Source organism: Equus asinus, chromosome 5 (genome assembly GCF_041296235.1).
Source record: "Equus asinus isolate D_3611 breed Donkey chromosome 5, EquAss-T2T_v2, whole genome shotgun sequence".
NCBI classification, from domain to species: domain Eukaryota; kingdom Metazoa; phylum Chordata; class Mammalia; order Perissodactyla; family Equidae; genus Equus; species Equus asinus.
Genome location: NC_091794.1, coordinates 61,402,943 through 61,424,093, shown reverse-complemented (window position 1 = coordinate 61,424,093; position 21,151 = coordinate 61,402,943). Strand labels below are relative to the sequence as shown.

At 45.3% G+C, this 21,151-nt stretch overlaps 1 protein-coding gene across 9 annotated transcripts in view; it reads left to right on the top strand.

Moving 5' to 3' along the window:
• The first annotated feature begins 246 nt into the window (after nucleotides 1–246).
• Nucleotides 247–21,151, top strand: part of LOC139045275 (protein phosphatase 1L-like) — a 445,752-nt gene continuing 424,847 nt past the window's right edge. For 3 of the 9 annotated variants that reach the window (XR_011503321.1, XM_070509646.1, XM_070509645.1), the window contains exon 1: nucleotides 251–1,646. Coding sequence is in view for 8 of the 9 variants with exons in the window: in XM_070509646.1 (XP_070365747.1) it covers nucleotides 1,263–1,646 (384 nt within the window). In the remaining variant the exon portion in view is untranslated. Of the gene's footprint in view, nucleotides 1,647–21,151 lie in introns of all 9 variants that reach the window. The other 6 variants (XM_070509647.1, XM_070509648.1, XM_070509643.1 and 3 more) reach the window with 5 other exon arrangements.

Below are 21,151 nucleotides of genomic sequence, written 5' to 3'. Positions count from 1 at the left end.
GAGGCAGCCCCTCCTCGCTCTCCGGGGGCGAGAATCTTAGCGACCTCCAGGCGCCCCAGTCCTCACTTGCTGTCCTCCTCCAGAGGGTCTTGGCCCGTCGCGAGGAGGCTGCGAGGCCCCGATCCTCCTCGCCTCGGGGGATCCGGGCAGGCCCCCGCCACCGAACCCCAGCGGCCGGCCCGCTCCGCCCCGCTTTGCGAGGCGGCAGACGTGCGTCCATTCTCGCTTGCATTATGCGGGCGACGCGGGGACGGCGCTACCGCGCGGCCTGCCGGGGGGGGGGGGGGGGGGGGGGGGGCGCTCAGGCCGGACCTCTGCTTTCCAGCCGGCGGCGGCAGCGGCTCCCGGGCAAGGAGCGTGACGACGACCAGGGTCAGTGTCGTATTGTCCCGGGAGCCCGCGCGGGAGGAGGAACCAGCGTCCGCTCGAGCTCGGCCGTGGACGCGCCCCTCGCCTCGCCCTCGCTTCGCTGGGCCGCCCGGGGCTGCGTGCGCGCCGTCCGCCGCCGAGGCTCCCTGGCCTCTGACAGCTCGCCCAGAGCCCCGGGGCCTGGAGTCCCGGCTGCGGGGGCGGGGCGAGCGCGGGGGCGGGGCGAGCGCGAGCCGGGCCGAGGAGCGGGCGCGCGGGCGACGCCGAGCCGAGTCAAGCCGAGCGGAGCGCGAGCTGCCGGGAGAGGCACGCAGAGCCGCCGGCCGCCTGCGGCTCCGCGCCCGTCGTGATGCGTCGCCGGGCTCCGCGGACCCCCGCCTCTGCCCAGGCTCCCGCAAAACTTTTTTTCTCAGGGGACTGCCGTCTGAAGCGATCGGCTGGCTCGCGGCTCCGCGCTCCCTTACAGCGGCGGCCGAGGGGACTCGCCTCGCTCACCGCCGGCTCTCGCGCCCCGCGCCGCCTCACCTGCTGACCGCTCCGCGAGCGGCGAGGGGCCCGCGGAGGGGCCGTGCGCGCGCCGGCGCCCCTGGACTCTCCCGCCCGCCGCGGCCGAGCCTCCCGGCGCAACTTTCGCTTGATTGCCGCCGCCGCCTCACAAAGGGGCGCAGGAAGGGGAGGCGGCACGGGCGGCGGGCGCGGGCCTTGGGCCGCGAGGCCGGGAGACAAAAGGGAGGCCGCTTCTGCTCTCCGGGCCGCGCCGAGCCGTCGGCGTCCGCCCCTCGCCCGGCTCCGCAGCCTCCTGCTGCCCGTCCCGCGGGCCGTCCCCCCGCGCTCCGGACCGGCGAGCCTTCGGGGCGCGCGCGTGCTGGTGGTCGGGCTCTAGCGAGGATACAATGACTTTGCTGTCTCTGCTGGGTCGCCTCATGCGCTACTTCTTGCTGAGACCCGAGACGCTCTTCTTGCTGTGCATCAGCTTGGCGCTGTGGAGTTACTTCTTCCACACGGATGAGGTGAAGACCATCGTCAAGTCCAGCCGGGACGCCGTGAAGATGGTCAAGGGCAAGGTGGCCGAGATGGTGCAGACCGAGCGGCTCGGGGGGCTGGACGTGCTGGAGGCGGAGTTCTCCAAGACCTGGGAGTTCAAGAGCCACAACGTGGCGGTGTATTCCATCCAGGGCCGGAGAGACCACATGGAGGACCGCTTCGAAGTTCTCACGGACCTGGCCAACAAGTCGCACCCGTCCATCTTCGGGATCTTCGACGGGCACGGGGGCGAGGTAGGAGTTCTCCGGGGCTTTGTTTGACAGGGTGTGCTTGTGTGAGTGTGTGTGTGTGTACACCAGGACGTTGCCTGCGCCGCGGGGTAGGACCTGGGTGCGAGGGGCGTGGTGATGACCTGGTGCCGGCTGGACAAGGCCGCTCGTTCAAATGCGGCTCAAGTTGCCCAAAACACGGCTGGATCCCGTTTGGGGGAGGGAGGGCCGTCCACAGCCGGGTTCGTGCCTCGTGACTTGTGAGGTTCCCCAGGGCCGGAGCCCAGCGGTGTCCGTGCGGGCTTCGCGGGAAGAGTGAGTGGTTTCTGGGGTGGCCTTTGGCCCGGGACCTCAGAGCTTCAGTTCTGAGGTTTGGGCTGAGCTGCGCACAAAGACGGAAGAAAGTGTCTGCGATGCTTCGTTGGGGAAAGGGACAGAATCTTCAGAGGCGAGTCAGGGTGGGTGAAGGAGCTGGGACTCCGTGCCGTGCCTGCGCCCCGAGGAGGCGCCCGAGGGGCGTCTCTGCGCTGCTTCCCGGTTCCATTAACTTGGCGGGTGCAGTGTGGCCAGGTGACAGCCGGCCGCCCGCGTTGGCTGGATCGGGGAGAGGGACCGAGCTGCCTCCGGCCTTTGCAGGGGTGACGGCGCTCGGATCTCACCCCCACGCCCTGGCCGGCGTGAGCACGAAGAGGTGTCCTTGCTGCTAAACCCCTTTATTTGGGGGTTGTCTCGGAGCCAGAGGCGAAGGTAGAGGCCGAGTCAGGTCTCTCTCCCGCATTTCTGTGGCGCCCTGGTTGTGCGCGGGGCTCGGATTTCCTGGAGGTCGAGGCGGGGCTTGGCTCTGGTCCTGGGGCATGGGCTCAGGCGGGGTGAGTGGCACAGGTGGCCGCAGCGCGGCGCTCCACAGAGCCCCAGGCCGGCCCCATCTCTCTCAGTTTGGCAGTTTGTGACAGTTTATTGCTGAATCCTTTTTTTTTTTTTTTTTCTGCAGCATAATTTCTTACTCATGTTCGCCCTCCTTCGCCATTTCCCCCTCCCCCACACCCCCATGCTCCCATCCAACTTTTCCCCCACTTCTCTTCTTTGCCCTTCTGGCGTCTGGATGGGCGGTAGGGCATGTCACTCCTTTTCAAGGGCTTGCTTGTTCTTCAGTCTTTGTTTTGGGTGGACGTTGAGAAAGCTTTCAATTGGTTAGCTTATCTGCATCTTCGATGCAAAATGACTTCACCCATTGCTCTGCTCCTCTTTCCAGGACAGTGTGTTTTCCTGCCTTGTAGAACCAGCTTTGCCAGAAGTGACAAACTTAGTTGGAAAGTGTATTTGGTAGAGCTGAAGTCAGTTTCTCCTGTTTCCGCCCGCCCCAGCCCTTTCTGTATTCTGGCTTTGCTACTCAGGGTTTCTTGCTGGTTGTGATTCGCAGCCTCTGGTGTAGTGTGAGCTTCCTTTCCTGTCACAGGAGGAGGAGGATGTGAACTTGATTGACAGACATGCTGTGTACTTGAGGAAGACACACCTTAATGATGAGGTCGCCAGTATAATGACTGATTTGTTTCCTTGGTTTGAGTTAGAATGTGCGTATTTTCATTTTATGTGCCTGGACTGTCGTAAACCATTCAGCAAAGCTTATATTTACTGTATACGTTTTACATTAAAGTTGTTGGCAGATGATAGTCTGCTTCTGGCCTTAGCACAGTTTTGTGTTTAATTGAAAGGTCTGGATATACTGTTAATGTTGTGGAACTTTGGGTTGTACTTGTTTGGCTGTGCTATATTGACATGTTTTGAGCCCGCACGTGTAAGTGAATGGGTATTTTAAGTTTTCCATTAAGTTGATATTCTAAAACCTGAAAGTTACAGACCCAAGCAGATTTCAGGTTGAAAAATTTCCAGTACTATTCTCCAGTAAATATATCCTCCAGAAAAGGGACATGATAAATGCTCTTATTTAACCAGGAGTATTTTACATGTACAGGGCTTTTCATTAAGTTTTTAAATGCTAAACAAGAAGATGATGATTGTTAGCCAAACTATGAAATGCTTTCCGTTGTGCCTTACATTAGAAAGCCTGTTGTTTGCAAAATAATTAATATCATCAGTACCCTTAAGAATAAAGTAATTGTTCTATTTCTGACCTCCTGCAGTATGGAGCCAGTTCATTCATTTTGGCTTTGTTTTAGAGCAAAATAAGGAAAGTGCTGTAAAAAGGAGTGAGTTAGTTGCTATTGGGAATATGATAATAACAAAGAATATTAGATGCTAATTTCTCTCCTGATTTTTCTTTTATTCAAAGAAAATCCCACCGTCAAATTCTTGCCTTTTGTGGTGTTCAGCTCCTTGAACAGTCACCAGAGGACTGTGCCACTGTTTGATTTTGGTGTAAATGATAGTTATCTCCTTTCAGAAAAGAGGAATCTTTTTCTGAACTATTATTTATGTATATGCTTCTGTTGAGTGGTACAGAAGACCACCGAGGTTAACTTATTTCTAATAATTCAAACTGCTGAGATAGGCTATAAAAAACCAGGGCCCGTCTATAGTGCTAGTGCTTTTTAGATCCAGAAGTGACCTAAGCCGCCTCATATATCCATTTCATCCCATGTTTTAGATGAGATGTTTGTTGATGGCTGGAGAAGTTGTGACCTTCCTAAGCCTACACAGCTAGTTCAAGGCCTTCAGTTTGGTGCCCTTCATATTAAACCACTGACAAGTTAGTTTGCATATTTATCTGGATAGATGGATAGCACACGAGGGATACAGAGATGAGTGAGCTATGATCCCCGTCCTCAGAACGTTTCAGTGTAGTGAGAGAGAGATTTGTGTACGAGCACTTAGTGCCATGGGGTGCTTGGGGTGTTAGGGGACCCTGAGGAGGGGCATTTCAATCAGGCTGGGAGGTGGAAGCCGTGGGAAGACACTTGAAAGCAGTCATTTACTGCAAGCTCGAAAGGGGGCTTGGGCTTGAGATCTGGCTTTGAATCTCTGCTCTGCCTTATCCAGCTGTGGCCTCGGGTGGGTTGCTTGAGCAACTTTATTTGGGAGATTTTGATCTGAAACAAGGCTAATGATGCATGTACGGCACACCCTCATCAGTTGTATTGTACCCTCTCTAGAGAAGTTCCTAATGGAGAGAAGGATGTGGAGGAAGAAAGCTTGCAGACCAAGAAGCCTGCAGACCAAGAAGCCTGCAGTGTTAGGGCGATGATGTCCAAGGGAAGGAGACCTGCATGTGAAAGGGACAACTCTGGTCCCTAAAAAGGTGTAGGTTGGATAATTCATTGGGTGTTCCCCAAACTCTCTGTCTCTCTTTGGTCTAACTTGTGGTGAATTGACTATCAATCCAGGATACCTCGTATCCTAGCATTAGGCAAGCAGCGTTGTGGCTTCAGATGTGAATTTTCTGATTAGTGAGAAGGGATATTCTCTTTGATTAGTTAGTAAATTGGTATTCTCATTTGCATTTCAGTCCCTTCTAGTTGGGTTAGGATGAGTTAGTTCTCTTGAGTCTACTCAAGTGTGTATGTTTGATAAAGATATGTCTTTGGCCTTGTTATGCTGAGGACCAGACTCTGGATGCCTGTGACTTCTAGATGGGTGAGATCTTAAAGGGCCTTGTCTCGGTGGCCCTACAGGCCAGCTTCCTCACTTGATGGCCTTGGGCCCTTGAGACATTCTAACCACGATACTATGGGTGGATGGTCGACTGTGTGTGTGTGTGTGTGTGTCTAAGGCTATGGCAGTGCTTGTGTTGCGGTATAGCAAAAGATGAAGACAACAAAAAGGCAAAAAAGAACATAGCTCAAATTGTATCAACTGACGTGGGAAGGTTATCTTTAAAATTAAAAAATAATGTTTATGTAGGAAAATGATTTTTTTGTGCTTATCTGTAATTTTTATCTGCAAGCAAAAGATGGGTTTTTGTTTTTACTTTTTATGTTATCTAGAGGAAATATCACCAGTCCTTTGAGGTAACTTTGTGAATGCTTATAGTGGAAAGCTGCCCAGAAGAGCAGATTATTAGGTGCTCCATGTGCTTGTGGGCATTATGGTATGAAAGGTCACGTATCATTGTCTTGTACGGCTGAGACACAGCCTCGCCAGTGGTTAAGCTCAGAGTTCCACATTCACATCAGAGAGGAGCACCCATCAGATGCTTGTCAGGAGCTGCGGTCTTGAGGCTCAGCAGTTCTCCAAATCTCCGAAGAGAAAGTGCTTGTGGAGGGATGCCTGAAGGATGCACACAGTCTAGTGCTGTAGATCAGGGGCTCTTATCCTTTCTTGAGTCATGCTTCTCTGAGGATGTTATGAAACTACAAACGTATCCCTCTGAGAAATGGACTTGTGCATCAAGTTTTGTCTATAATTTCAAGGTAAGTGGATGCATGAAGCCTCTGGATTTTAGGTTAGTCTAGGTGGAATGAAATCTGTTTCTGATAAAGCTAGACCTGCAGGGGCTGTGTAGTGGACCCTTTCCTTGGGTGGGTTGCCTTCCTCTTCATCATTTGCGTTGATTTGACTTGTGTGCTGTCATGTGCCTGGGAGGGTCATTATGAGGGATGGTCTTTCGAAGCTGTGACAAGTCAGCTGCAAGGATGTCGTTGAGTATTTGATTTGTTACACGATGTAGTTTCCTCTTATGAAGACCAAGGGGGAGAGAGTTCTCTGATAGCTTTTATTTTTATCTTAAGATGCTGACTCGTGTAACTGATTGGATCGTCCTGTTTTTGTTGGCTGCTAGAATTCTTAGAGCCAAACCTCTGACCTTCCTGGAGCAAATGTGCAGAATTTTATAGAATACATTAATTTGGTGCATGAACCTACTCCCAGGACAGCCTCTCTTTCCTGCATTCAGCTTTCTTTTGTCCCATTTTTCTCTTTCTCCTCTTAGGTATGTCATTTTATCTTGTTGTGGTATATGTACTTATGTACGTTTCACTGGATCCTTTCTGAAGTTAGATATAGTTCTGAATAAATAAATAACGAGTGGCACAATGAGTGATCTGCTCTCAGGCGTTACAGCTGCTCTTAGTAAATGTTGGGTTCCCACATTACTGATGTACAAGAGGCCTGTGGATTTACTATGGACAAATGCCTTATGGTTTAAGAGAAAATTCACATTATTTTGGTTTAAAGTGGCACATTAAGATTTCTGCCAAAAGGCAAGGAGCACTTCCCCCTTAATAAGCCCCCTCCCCTTGCCCCCATCCTGTGTTTAGGTACCTTTTTGAGCTGACTGCTGACCTTGGTGCCTCTTCTGAACGGATTATTTAGATGTTCAGTTCAGTTAAACCAGCATTTTCTATATAGTCTGCCACGTGTGGAAAACTGTTAAACTCTCTCTGATGCCTGAAGATCAAGCAGTGCATTCTCTGCCCTCAGGGAGCATTCCATCTACTTGGAGAGATGAGCCCGCCCCACCCCCCCACCCCCCCTGTTTTTTTTGGTGAGGAAGATTAGCCCTGAGCTAACAGATTTGGACAATAGTGAGTTTGGCTAGAAATTTGTTTCCTTCCTCGCTTCTATTTAGATATTTCCTGGAATTCATAAAATGTTCATCGACCATTTCCTCCCCAATTTGTAAAACGTTATTTCTGTCATACCTTATCTAAATGGACTCATTTTAAAACAATGAAAAGATATGTTATATATAAGGTCTGATTTATTCAATGGAAAGGCATTTATTACTATGTTACTTTGTTACCGAGACTAATTTAGGTTTTGTTACAGGAGATAGCTTTTCCAAGACTAAAAAACAGCGCAATGTCTTCATTTCTCTTAAATCATTTCGTTTCCCTGACAGTCATTTTACAATAAAAAATATGTATATCATTCAGTCTCAGATGTAAAGGGTCCCTGGACTCTGTCCAGTTTAAATACTGGATAACTCATTAGGGACTCAGTTTTTTAAATAATATTTTTATTTTGATTGTTAATATTTCAAGCACTTGTTTTATTCTTAATTTCTACTTTGATTCTTAACCACTTCAGTAATGTATTTGTGGTTTAACTTTTGTTACCATTTTCCTAACCCTATTTAATTAGTATTAAAATAAGTCTGTAGCAAGTTAAACATTTAAAAATAAGCTGAAAATTATAAAAGTAATATGACTATGTGATAGTACAGGAAAGAAAAAAATTCACCCCAAATATTATCTTCACATCCACTGTGATGATTTTGGTGTATTACTTGCTTAAGTTTTTTTAGTATGCATTTTAAGTATAATTTTACATTGTTATAATGATGTACATATAGTTTTAAATTTTGGCTCTTTTCGCTTTGTGTAATTGTATAAACACATAGCCATTTTGCTCCATAATTCTTTACTGTGTTTCTAATGTATTCTTAGTTACGGACTAATATTTTGCTGGATGGATATTGGATAAATGTCTCAATTGCTTCCTTATTAGTGTACATTTAGGTTTCTCTAACTTTTCACCATTGTAAATAACATGGTACTAAGTATTTTTGTGCCTCTACTGTAGTTTGGATTATTTCTCCAGGGTAGATTTCCAGAAGTGGGATTTCTGGATTGGAGGAGAAGTAAAGAAACCACTATTACTGGTAATAATAATAATGGCTGACATTTATCGACTATGTATAAAATGCCAGGCAGTGTTTCCAAGTACTTGATATATATCACCTAATTTTCATTGTCGTAACAGCTTTTGAGGTAGGTGCCATGTTGTCCCCATTGTATCTCTGTAGAAATGAGGGCACTGAGAGGTGAAGTGATTTACCCAGGATCTCTCACAGCTCACAGGTGGTGAAAGGAGGCTTTGAAACTGGGATTCAGACTTGGAGCCGCCTGTCTCCAGAGCGTGTGCTATCAGTTTCTGGTTGAAGCTCTCAGATCTCATCGTCTGAGTCATGAAGCGTGCACGGCCTTGTTAGGTGCACGCTGCCTGGTCTTCTCATGTTGCTCAGTAGGACTGGGAGTTTCTTGTTTGATTCTGATGGTTGTGTCCCTGCGACATGTGGTGGTGGTCTTGAAAACTCTATGCTGGAAACCTTAGTCGGTGGATCTCGAAATTACTTAAGAAAGTCCTGCAGTTAAAAACATAGTGGGGTCAGAAGTCAGAGCAGACGGTGAGTCACATTCAAACAGCTGTTCTCACCCACTCCCCTTGTTCGCTGGCAGAATCTCCGTCCCGCTACAGAGAATCTCTAACATTTTTGCCTGTTGGCTCGTGAAAGGCTTGCATAGAACTTAGAGTGGCATTAACATAGCCATTCTCAATAAGCAATAGTGATTTATGTTTTATTTTACTTCTAAGTACCAAAGGCTTGACTTTAGGATAAGTATGTAGGGGTATGTATGTACTTGTATAATTTCTTTTATGCTGAAGCAGTTTTTTTTTGAGGACCAAAATAATTTCCTAATATATAAATGATTGCCAGTTTTAAACAGCAAAATATTTTCTCATTCGTTTGTAATACTGAGTTGGTCTATTTAGTAGATGCTAGTCTTGTATTTCTATTCCAGAAGACTACTTATTACGTTATTCCCTCAATTAACCTAAGTCAAGTTCAAGCTTTGGTGATGGTTAGTTATAATATTTTTGTGTGTGTGTGAGGAAGATTGGCCCTGAGCTAACATCTGTGCCAGTCTGCCTCTATTTTGTATGTGGGATGCCACCACGGCATGGTTTGCTGAGCGGTGTGTAGGGCTGTGGCTGGGATCCAAACCCACAAACCACGGGCCACCGAAGTGGAGCACAAGAACTTAACCACTACACCACTGGGCTGGCCCCAGTTATAATCTGTTTTTCATATAAATCTTCAAAGGCAAAGTTTAAATAAACAAATAAAAAACAAATAAAGCCATCATTTAAAAAAATCATTAATGGCACATTGTACCTTTTATAGCTTCTTTTATAGTTATAGGCCCTCCTTTGAAAAATACAAAGCATTTTAAGTGAATAATCATAAAAGTCATAATACAGATATATTAATATCCTCTCAATAAAGTTGAAGTCTGTGCTGTAAAAAGCCTTGCTGTAAAAGTGAAGATTTACTTTCCATCTGAGCAACAAACCTATAAATCTTGACTCCTTGATCTCGCTGGAGAATTCTTTCTTTCTCTGTTTAGTGAGAAGTAGGGCCCAATTTAATGGAACCTTTGCTGCCTCCAACTTTTCTAGAATGAGGGAGGGCTTTGGTGGTTGAATTTGTTAAGAATGAGACTTCCTTTCCCCCATTCCTAAAAGACCTGGGAGTTCCCGTCTGCTGCCGGGCACGGGGCTCCGGAAGGTGAGTTTGGGGCCACTACGTATGATGGTGCAAGATGTGCATTGTACAGCGATACCAGAGAGAGTCTCCATTTCCTAACGTGTGCAGAAGAACTGTCTGCTCCCCAGGCTAGGCATCTCTGGGTCTGTAATCACTTGGAAAGGGTGCCTTAATGTAATGTGTACAAGCGGGAAAGGGACGATAGCAGTAGGCTGTATTTCTGAGACTCACGTTCTTTCCCATACCATCACTGCCCTCCTTGTCCTGCGCCTGTGTGAGCAGCTGACACATAATTTATGTCTTAGTTGCTGAACCGAAGACCAGTTATCCATTGCACATCATGTCGGCAAACCTTACGACTTCCCTGGAGAATGAACACTTATTTGCAGTTGCTTTTCAATGTTCATCTTCTACGTTTTGGTCATTATAAATGTGAGTGGGGATTTAGTGCCCTGGAGCCATAAATCTTAAATATTTCAAACTATTTTTAACAGGACAGTCTATAGTCAGCACTACTCTTGGACAGTAAAGTTTTTAATCTAAAAACGTTTAAAAAGGTGTATTCCCTTAGTTATGGAATTGCCATAGGGCGGAAACTGTTTGATTCTGATAAGTATATATACCATTTCTTTTTTAATCCAGTAAGTGCTTCCATTTCTCTTTTTAATTAAATAAATTACCTTTCAGTTAAATTAGTCACTGGACATTTTCTGGCTGAATAAGGCACTTCCTGACACTGTCAGGATTTGCCGGGAATTGAGACATAGTAGGAGTTTTGGTCATACTGTTTGCCTTTTTTGCTCCCTAGAGTAATGAGGTGGATTTGCCATAGGAAATGGTTTGCATAAGTATATATAATTGTCGTAGAGTTTGAGATTAAGAAGTTTTTGCTTTTATTTTGACACTTAGATGTTTTTCTACATTTCTGTTTAGAAAGAAGATAAATGTTCTCTTTAGATCAGCGTGGCAGGGATCTTGAATTGCCGTATGATCCAAGTATAGTGCCTAAGGCTTCACAGCTGCATGAATCTTGTGTTTCTACAGGCTTTCATCGAGGAGATTCCACGTTGTCCCTGGAGAATTTTTTCTCCATAGTCCTTTCTTTCAGGGAATTCATCTTTATGTGTGAACTAGGTCCCTTTGATTTAGGCCTATTTCTTAGTCTGGTCTCAATAGAGATAAATTAGGATTAGGTTGTTACTGTTTGTAAATTAGTAAGATTATAGTAATCAAAATCTCTTCCCTGCCTCCCCCCATATTAAATAAGGACATTCGATTTATGGGAGAAGCACTCATCTCAAAAAAAGGAGAGAGAGGGTAATTGCTACCAAAGACAGAATAGTTTCCAGATGATCAATAATAGCTCCTCTTTGTGAAGAGCTAGTTTGGCCGTAAAGGACAGATCCTCTTCCAGTTTTACAGATTGGTTGATTTTGTCTTTTCTGTCCGCTGTCAGAGGCTTCTTCTACAGGTGGAGTAATACTAGCTAGAAGACTAGATGGTGCTTTATTTGGAAGCTTTTGGGAATAAGTGACAGAAAACTCAACAGAAGCAGCTTGAACACCGGGGGCATTTCTTATCTCACATAACAAAAGGTCTTGAAGTGGGAGTTTCCAAGGCTGGTTGGTCCAGCAGCTCAGTGACTTCAAGTCTTTATGTAACTACACATCCAGAGACGTGAAAAAGAGACTGTACCCGTTCTGTGTTCTTAAAGCCTGAGGAAAACTTTCCAGAAACTACCCCTCCCATCTCCCAGGCCAGAATTGTGTCCATGCCTAAACCAGTGGCTTGGTCATGGAAATACCATCACTGTGATGAACTCTGACCCAACGTAATTCACCCTGGGCTGGGGAGGAGTCTAGCCTTCTCTGGAGGTCACGACAGCCCAGGAGCTAGCTAGGAAGATGAGGAATGGTTTTTGGGTGGGCCACACAGGTGGGAAGGGAGTTCAGAGAAGATGGCCTGGAACATTTCTTGTCTGCACATTAGCAACTCCGTTGAAGAATGTTGCTGTAAAGTATATACCACTGACATGGGGAAAAATTAGCTTAACAAGGTTGTAGAAAAGAGTAAACCATCTTATTTTTGGATTGGCTTAGAGATGACTTTGCCTAGGAGCTGAGATGTAAATTTGGTTTTTTAGGGTCCCAACAAGTTTTAAGAAGCTATTAGTAGGTAGTTTTCTCACTCAGGTTTTCTCTCAGTTCTGTGTAAACTAGCACGAGCAGGGGCCTGAGTGTTTGAGAACAACAGCGTGTGGTTTTTCTCTCTCTCTAAGTCAGTTTTCAGCACAGCTAATGCTACTGATGAATGTGGGAGTGTCATGGCAGTTCTTTTGTTGGCTATTCATTTTGATTTTACTATCTTCTTGTTTTAGACAATGAATTTGCTGGTCAAATTTAGAAGGAGTTTTATTTCTTAATGTTTACATATCATAAGTTTTTTTTTGAGGAAGATTCATCCTGACCTCACATCTGTTGCCAATCCTTCTCCTTTATTTTTTGCCCGAGGAAGATTAGCTCTGAGCTGACATCTGTGCCAGTCTTCCTCTACTTTGTATGTGGGATGTCTCCACTGCTTGGCTGATGAGTGGAGCAGGTCCACACCTGGGATCCGAATCCACGAACCCTGAGCCGCTGCAGCGGAGCGCACGGAGCTTTAAGCACTTGGCCACAGGGCCGGCCCCTACGTATCTTAAGTTCTATTATTTTGTTTTAAAAGATTCAAATCTCCTCCAGGCCAAAGAGAAGAGATTCCTGGGAGGTTCAGAATTTTTGTACCCGTTTTGGAGGGGGACAGCCTGGCAGTGGTCTAGGCTACAGTGGGAGGGGGAGGATGTTACAGTCTTCGGATTTTTCTGTGGGCCAAGTGAACGCACTTGGAGTAGATTCTGCGTGTGAGGATGAAGTACTTGTCCTGCTGCTGGTGCTGTAAGTGGATGAAAATGAGGGCATCTTTTCATTATGTTTTCCTCACTCATTATTGGCAGACTATAACAGTGCTTACTGACTGAATTCCCATTTAGTTTTAGTAGCTTTTCTGGCGATTCAGTCTTTCTCTACTTTTTTTTTTTTAAAGATATGCTATCATGTTGTGTACAAATAATGTGATTTTGTCTCCTCCTTTCTAAATAGTTAGACTTTTTGTTTTCTGCCTCACTTCATTAACTAGAACAGAACAGTGTTCTGAATTCTCATTGATAATGAGTGTTATCATGTTCCTGTATTTGAGATTAGTTAAAAAGCTTGACATGAGGGGACTATGAGGTGGCTTCAGTTTATGGATAATAGGGCTAAAGTTTCCTTGCTGATATAAGGAAAAATGGAAACCAGTGCTAAAGTAAGAGCCAAAGAAGAAAGGATATTCAAGATATAGTAATATAGAGAATTAATGATCACGAGGATGGACTAGAACATAATGGAGATGAGCGTGCATTGATCACGTGAAAGGAAGAACCAAGTCTGTCTTGTCTTCTTTGGGAAAAAACTATCATCACTAGAGCCATCTCATGGAAATGTCCGGGAAGCATTTGTCTGAACTACAGGCAAAACACCTGACTCGACAGGATACGATTCTGCAGGCTGGGGAGGCGCTAGTGAGACACACACAGGAATCTGTCCCTCTGGCTCCAGAGCAGTGGGAGGTCTGGAGCCTTCTTGCTGGGCTCTTCTGCCGGTTTTGGTGAAGGTTGTCCTTGTGGATTTCCTGTGCATAAAATCCTTGCCCTAATTTCAACTACCTGTCCTGTAAGGAAACTGCAGCTGCTTCCAGGAGAGTCTCATACTGTGGGGTCGGGTCCTAGGTTGGTGTATAAAGGCAGAATCACATATGGCCACAATTTCCCTTGAAAGACCCCCCAAATCGCCCATAAAGAATCATGTATGGGATTTTGTGCCTCTTATTCTGTAGAGCAATATGTAGTTATAGATGTGTAGTATCTGAACTAAGGTATAGTACAGAATAAAGTATGTGCATGTAAAATACAGTTTTATAGTGTTTTAACTGATATAAGAGAGTATCTTGAGTTTGTGTAAACTTGTGAATGGTATCATTTCACTGTACCTTCTGTAAGATACTAGAATAAGAAATTGAAGAATATTTTGAAATTTTCACGTGGCGACAGGAACTCTTTTATGTTTTAAATAGAGCATATTATATATTTCTGTGTGTGATTACTTTGAGAAAATTTAGTTTCTTAAAGTTTTAAAGATAGAAAGCAGAATAAACATGTGGGTTTTTTGGAGTTAACATTTATTTATCCTGATTATTTTTAAAGTCAGTTTTAGAACGATAATTATAATGCCATATTGAATGCTTTATTTATTTATTTATTTTTAAAGATTGGCACCTGAGCTAACATTTATTGCCAATCTTCTTTTTTTGATTTCTTCTTCTCCCCAAAGCCCCCCAGTACATAGTTGTATATTCTAGTTGTCCAGGTCCTTCTGGTTGTGCTGTATGGGACTCCACCTCAGCATGGCCTGAGTGGTGCCATGTCCACACCCAGGATCCAAACCGGCCAAACCCTGGGCTGCTGAAGCAGAGCGTGTGAACTTAACCCCTCGGCCGAGGCTGGCCCCTGGATGCTTTGTTTTTAATCTAAGTGCTAGCCATATCTTTTTGACACCGGATGGGAACGTAGAGATGGGAATTCAGCCTGGTAATTATTTTCATAAATACGTAGGAAAAGTTCACAATTGCTGTTTTTTTCCTGCGTGTGGCTTGAGACCTGGGGGATTTTATCCTCCAGTCATTTCCAAAGAGAGACTAACTGGGGATTCTGACCTTTCCTGCTTGCCTGGCACCCCTCCTGAGCATCCAAAATGGGACCTTCAGGCCTAAACTGTTTGGTAAATGTCTGGTTCTGGTTTGTCTAAGAGTGAGACTCTTTGAGCAGCAAGGACTTCTCGGAGAGGAAGTTCGTCTTTGTAATGTCTGGGGGATCCACGCGGCTGCTGACGAAGAAATCACGCAGGTAAAGAACTGGGATCCTGACATTGGCCAGAGAAGCTCTCTACACCTTCCTTTTAGGGCCACGGGCCCTGCTCTGGTCTGCGGAGCCACAGGGAGATGGAACTTGTTTGTCCTCGGAGGATGATGTAGTGCAAACAGTTTTAGACATGAAAGAGTACAGGCAGGCATGTACTTTGGAAAGATTGCTTAAGAGGGCATTCTTTGATGAAGGGCACAGCTGGTTGTTTTTCTCTCAAAAATAGGATAGCAGTGGGAGTGCCCAACTGATGTCCCCACTTTACCAGAGAGAAGTCCTTGTCCCCAGCCTTGATGGTGACTTTATATTATGGGGATTTAGGACATCCACCTTCTTCATTTTTAAAAATTTAACTTTGGGGCCGGCCCAGTGGCGCAGCGGTTAAGTACGCACATGCCGCTTCGGCAGCCCAGGGTTCGCTGGTTCGGATCCCGGGTGTGGACATGGCACCACCTGGCAAGCCATGCTGTGGTAGGCGTCCCACATATAAAATAGAAGATGGGCACAGATGTTAGCTCAGGGCCAGTCTTCCCCAGCAAAAAGAGGAGGATTGGCGGCAGATGTTAGCTCAGGGCTAATCTTCCTCAAAAAGAAAAATTTAACTTTGCTTTATAATACGATACACAGTCCGCATTCAAATTTTGCCAATTTTCTCAACTTTGCTATTTTAAACACAGCTTTACTGAGGTATGATTGGCATAAAATAAACTGTACATGTTTAATATGTGCAGTTTGATCAGTTTTGTATATACCTGTAAAACCATCACCATCAAGATAACATATCCGTCACCCTCAAAAATTTCTTCATGCCCTTTTGTTTTTTGTTTTTTGCTGCCAATCCTCCTCTTTTTGCTGAAGAAGACTGGCCCTGAGCTAACGTCGTGCCCATCTTCCTCTGCTTTCTATGTGGGACGCCTACCACAGCATGGCTTGCCAAGCGGTGCCATGTCCGCACCTGGGATCCGAACTGGCAAACCCTGGGCCACCGAAGTGGAACGTGCGCACTTAACTGCTGCGCCACGGGAACAGCGCCCATCATGGCCCTTTGTGATACCTCTCTTATGTCCTTCTCCAGTCCCTCCCTCCATCCCCAGGCAACCATGAATCTGCTTTCTGTCACTGTAGATTTAGTTCACATTTTGTAAAATTTTATATAAATGGAAATATGCAGTATGTATGCCCTTTTTTCTGCATTTTTTTCCAACTCAGCATAATCATTTTGAAATTCATCTGTGTTGTTGGACCTATGAATAGTTCACTCGTTTTTATTGCTTAGTAGTCTAATGTATGGATATGCCAAAACTTGGTTATCCATTGACTTGTTATTGGACATTTGAGTTGCTTCCAGTGTTTGGCCGTACGAGTCTTTGTATGGACATATGCTTTCACTTCTCTTGGTAGATACCTAGGACTAGAGTGACTGGATCGTAGGGTAGGTGTATGTTAACTTTTAAAAAAACTGCTCAGCTGTTTTCCAAAGTGGTTGTATTATTTTACATTTCCATCAGCAGTGTTTGAGAGCTCTAATTGCTCCACATCCTGGCCAGTCTTTTTAATTTTAGCCATTCTAGTAGTTGTGAAGTGGTTTCTCAATGTGGTTTTAATTTGCATTTTCCTAATAACTAATAATGTTCAGTAGCTGTCTATGTACTTTTTGGAAAATGGCCTTCTTTTGAAAACGTGAAAGAGGAATGTTGATCAAATCTTGGTTTTCTTGTAAACTCTGACATTTGTCCTTGCCTATATGATGTGAGTGAAAAAAAGAGGTGAGAAGGGCAGGCGTGACTAGACCTGGCCCTCTCTTACTGAAAGGAGATTCAGAAGTACAGCCTAGAAATAGGGTTGTCGAGAGGCTACACAAGGTAAGGAAATCAGATGAAACAAGGAGAGTGGAAGGGAAAGATTAGGGCCTGTGACCACTAAAGGAAGTTTGTAGTATCAGATTCTCTCATTTGCTTTTTTTTTCTTTTTTTGGGGGGCAGTGAGGAAGATTCACCCTGAGTCAACATCTGTGCCCATCCGCTTCCATTTTATATGTGGGACACTGCCACAGCATGGCTTGATGAGTGGTGTGTAGGTCCTTGCCCTGGATCTGAACCTGCAAACCCTGGGCCACTAAATAACCACTGTGTCACTGGGCCGGCCTCTCATTTTCTTAAAACCACATGTTCTTTATTCCAGATTACAAATCTGAATGAGACTTCTACTAGGAAAGTGCCTTTGAAAGCATAGAGTATAGACACTGCTCCTGCTTTCTTCCTACTTCCTTATTTCTTCCTGCCGTCTGAGACTTCTTTGAACCTGGTTTTTTGAACGTCTCCAGGGGCCTCATAATTGTCATGTGTGATGACTTGTTTTCAAGTGCTCATCTTAGATTTTTCTGTGGGATGCGGCTTTCTTGACCTCCTCTCTCTTCTTGAGACTCATCTTCTTGGCCTTAGTGACACCACTAAATTTGGTTTTTGTTTTTTTTTTGCTGCTTCTCTGATTTGTTTGAGGATTTCACTTGTTTCATGAACCTGGGTTTCAGGGAGGGCCATACTCAGTGTGCTGGTCCCATTTTGTTTCTTTGCACTGGAATGTTTGCAGCTTGCGTGGATTCAGCCACGCTTGGTGAGCAGAGGGCTCCCCTTCCCATCTAGAACCCACATCTTTGTGTGCTGACTTTTAGTATTTTTTTTCTGGGTATCACCTTGGTAACAACTCATCGGAAACCACATTTGCCTCCTGTGTCCCTAGATGACTCCAGACTTGCCTCTTCCTCTCATGGTGCTGCCATTCTCTCAGGCTCCCACCCTTGAGTCTACCCTGTCATCCTTGCTTCTTCCCTCTGCCTTCAAGTCTGTGAGACTTTGTATTATACCTCTCATCTCCGTCTCCATCTTTACTGTCATGCCACCATCGTGCCAATTCTGGTTTTCATCACCTTCTGCTAGGATTGTGACAGTGGCTTCCTAACTGGTCACTTAGTCTCTGTCTCTCTCCTCTGCAGTCTGCTCACTGACGTCTCTGATCGATCGGTCTTGTCAGCTCACTGGGTTGTACATGGTTTGTTTTGAAAAGTCTATGATTTTTGCCAAACATGATTTATTTCTCTGAAATTTGTTTTTTGGGTTCTCCTAATGTCATCCCTGACTATTTTACGGTCTTATCTTCTGTCACTCACCTACACAAAACTCTGCGCTACAACAGAATTGGTCTCTTTATTATTCCCTGACTACCTGATGGATACACATGCCCACTGCTGCTACTCTGTGAAATCTGTTCCATTCTCTGAGAGATTTCTCATTCCTCCTCCCCATAGCTATGTCTTGGCCTTATTTCAAGGTTTTCCTGTTTCCAGTTCTTCCCTGAAGTCTTGCTTGGTCATGTCATCTTTAAGTAATCATTCTCTCCTTTGAATTTATGGTCTGTGACAGGCAGTTGAACATTTTGTGTTATTGTTCATTTTTCAGGAACTTTTCTTCTCTAACCAGAATGCAGTTTCCCTGAGTTCGAAGTCTCTAAGTCTCTGTGGTGTGCGTGCACTCTTCCAGATGCTTGAGTTCTAATCATAATGATGCCTTACAATAATTCTAGAAATAATGATGCCTTACAATAATTCTAGAAATAATGATGCCTGACAAAGGAAGAGGAAACACCGGGTTGTATGACTGCATTTGCTACCACTGATATCTGGTGGAAACCAAAAGATTCCACTCATTCTGACTGTTGAGTGCCTGCCATGTGCCAGTGCTCTCACGGATTCCCTCATGCTGAATCCTAGTGGTCTTTTGAGGCAGCTGTTGTTATCCCCATTTTACAGTTGGTGAAAGTGAAGCTTACACCCGTGTATGCCCAGGGCTACGCAACTGCTTAGTGGCCGAGCTGGGATTAAAATATTTCCCGTGTCTGTCTGACTCCCAAACCTTGCTCTTCCCTGTACCGTAGTCTTTGCAGGCCTGGTTGGCGAGGCCTTCATATGGGGGTTATTCTGAGGTACTGTTAACACTCCGTTTCTAACACTTCAGATTATCTGTAGTAAATGTTTCAAGTACATGGGAATGGAATTAAGTTGAGGAGATAAAGCAATTCATTTACACCATTCACTCGTATTTACTGTTTTTCTCATTGACTCTCACGGTTTGTGCAATGTATAGTCCATTCAGAAGCCCTTTAAATAATGGCCAAGGAAAGTGCAGATTACGTATATAGGTTTCTGAAGGTTAGCCTACGCAAGTGGTTTTTGTCAGTTTGACAGGTAACTCGATTTCTGGTTGTAGGGCAGGAATTTTGAGAATTGAGGCTAGCTTCTCAGAGGAAGCTAGGCAACATTCTTAGGTTGAACTCAGTCTGCCCTTGAAAAGGTGGTTCAGTTATTTGATTAGGGGTGTATGGATTATAGGACGTTAGACATGCCTCAGTTTCCAAATGTAAGTACAAAAGAACGTGTCCTTGACTCACTTGAAAAAAAGTTCAATCTGTAGCTTCCCTCCCCAAAGCGTCATGTGAAATAAGATTATCTGTAGTATTTAGTGAGTATGAAAGAGTGAGGAAATATAAGTGAACAATTTCAGCTGCCTGGGGGCAGAAAAAATGATTCATGTATTTGAGATCTGTACCCCAGCCTTCCTGGTTTGTACTCAGTCAAGAAGAGAGGCATCAAGTAGGTTTCACGACAGAACAGAAAACAGTTTATTGATGGTGTGGGAACACCTTAGAAAGGAATAGAAATCATCAACTTTAGCACCCACCAGGGTCTGTGTGTCAGCATGCCTGGACCAGTTCAGAACAATGGCCCCCACCAATGTCTCAGTCTCTGGAGAGGTCCCTCCTCTCACCAAGATGCCCCCAGAACCCACCGGACTGGAAGGACTCCAGTGCCTTTAAGGGAACTCCAGCCCACGAACCCAAGCAGAGTCTTTCCAGACTGCAGTGCCCTCACCTTCTCGCTCTGCCTCAATGGGCTCTAGATGCTCCAGCTGGAATCCAGAGAAGATTGGCATGCCTCTCCATTTCTACGCCAGACTGAAAGCTCCTGGAGGACGGAGACCACTTGGCCATTTTCAGCACTCAAATTTGACCCTCTCCGTCACCTGTCGCAGGAAATACAAGTGGCCACATATAGTCAAGACAATCTAGAAGAACAACAACCCCGGAGAGCTTCCACTACCAGATATGAAGCCTTAGTATAAAGCCACAGGCATCAGGGCAGCGTGCCGTCCTACTGCAAGGACAGCCACAAGGAGAAGTAAGAAGAAGAGAGAGTCCCCCTGAGACCCACAGACGTGAACATTTGTATGTGACAGAAGAGTCAGGCCGAGCATTGGGGAGAAGACAGTCTTCTCAGTCAATGGTCCAGGGGCACTGGCTATCCAGACGGGAAAGAATTCACCTTGACTCCTGCCTCACACCATAAACAAAGGTCAATTCCAGATGATTTTACATCCAAATGTGGATGTTTAAAACAATGACGTTTGTAGTAGATAATACAGGGGAATATTTTCATGACTTTGGGGCAAGCAAAGATTTCTTAGGCAGGTCAGAGGGTACACTAAACATAAACACAAAAATGTATAAATTGGACTTTATTATTAAGACCATCTCCTCGTCGAATGATATCTTCGAGAGAGTGAGAAGGCAAGAACAGAATGGGAATAAACACGTGCCATATTTTATCTGGAAAAGCCTCATATAAGATACGTAACTAACTCCCATAAATTATTAAGAAAACAGACAATCTGCCAGAAAAAGTGGGCAAAAGCTTCAACTAGGCGTTTCACAAAGAAGAAAATTAAATGCCCAACAAGTATTTGAAAAGGTGCATAACATTGTTACTGGTCGGGAAAATGTAAATTAACACCAAGATGTGATACTAATGCACAATGACTAAAACAAAACCACTGAAAATATGGAGAGTCGGTGAGGATGGAGAGTAACTGGGCCCTCACAGACTGCTGAGGGTGTCAGCCACTTTCCAAAGCTCTTTTAAGATCTCCTGAAGATGGACCTTCACATACTCTAGGTCCCCAAAATTCCTCTCTTAGATAAACACCCAATAGAAATGCCTACATATGTTCCTCACTGCCAAAGAACATTATCACTTAGTTTACCTATTTCCAAGTCCTCAGGACCTAATTCTGTGTTTTTATTGTTTTCCTTCTGGTCTGGGGCTTTTATACATTGCTGGGTGGTAGAGGAGTGGTTTTTTCGCATGGTGGTAGAATTCGGTTGCAGTTACAGCCTGTCGCCACTAGATGGGGGTCTAGTGCCGCGCGTTCTGAGCTCTCTGCCTTCGGGCAAGATGGCGGCACCCAGTGCGGTTTGCTGGGG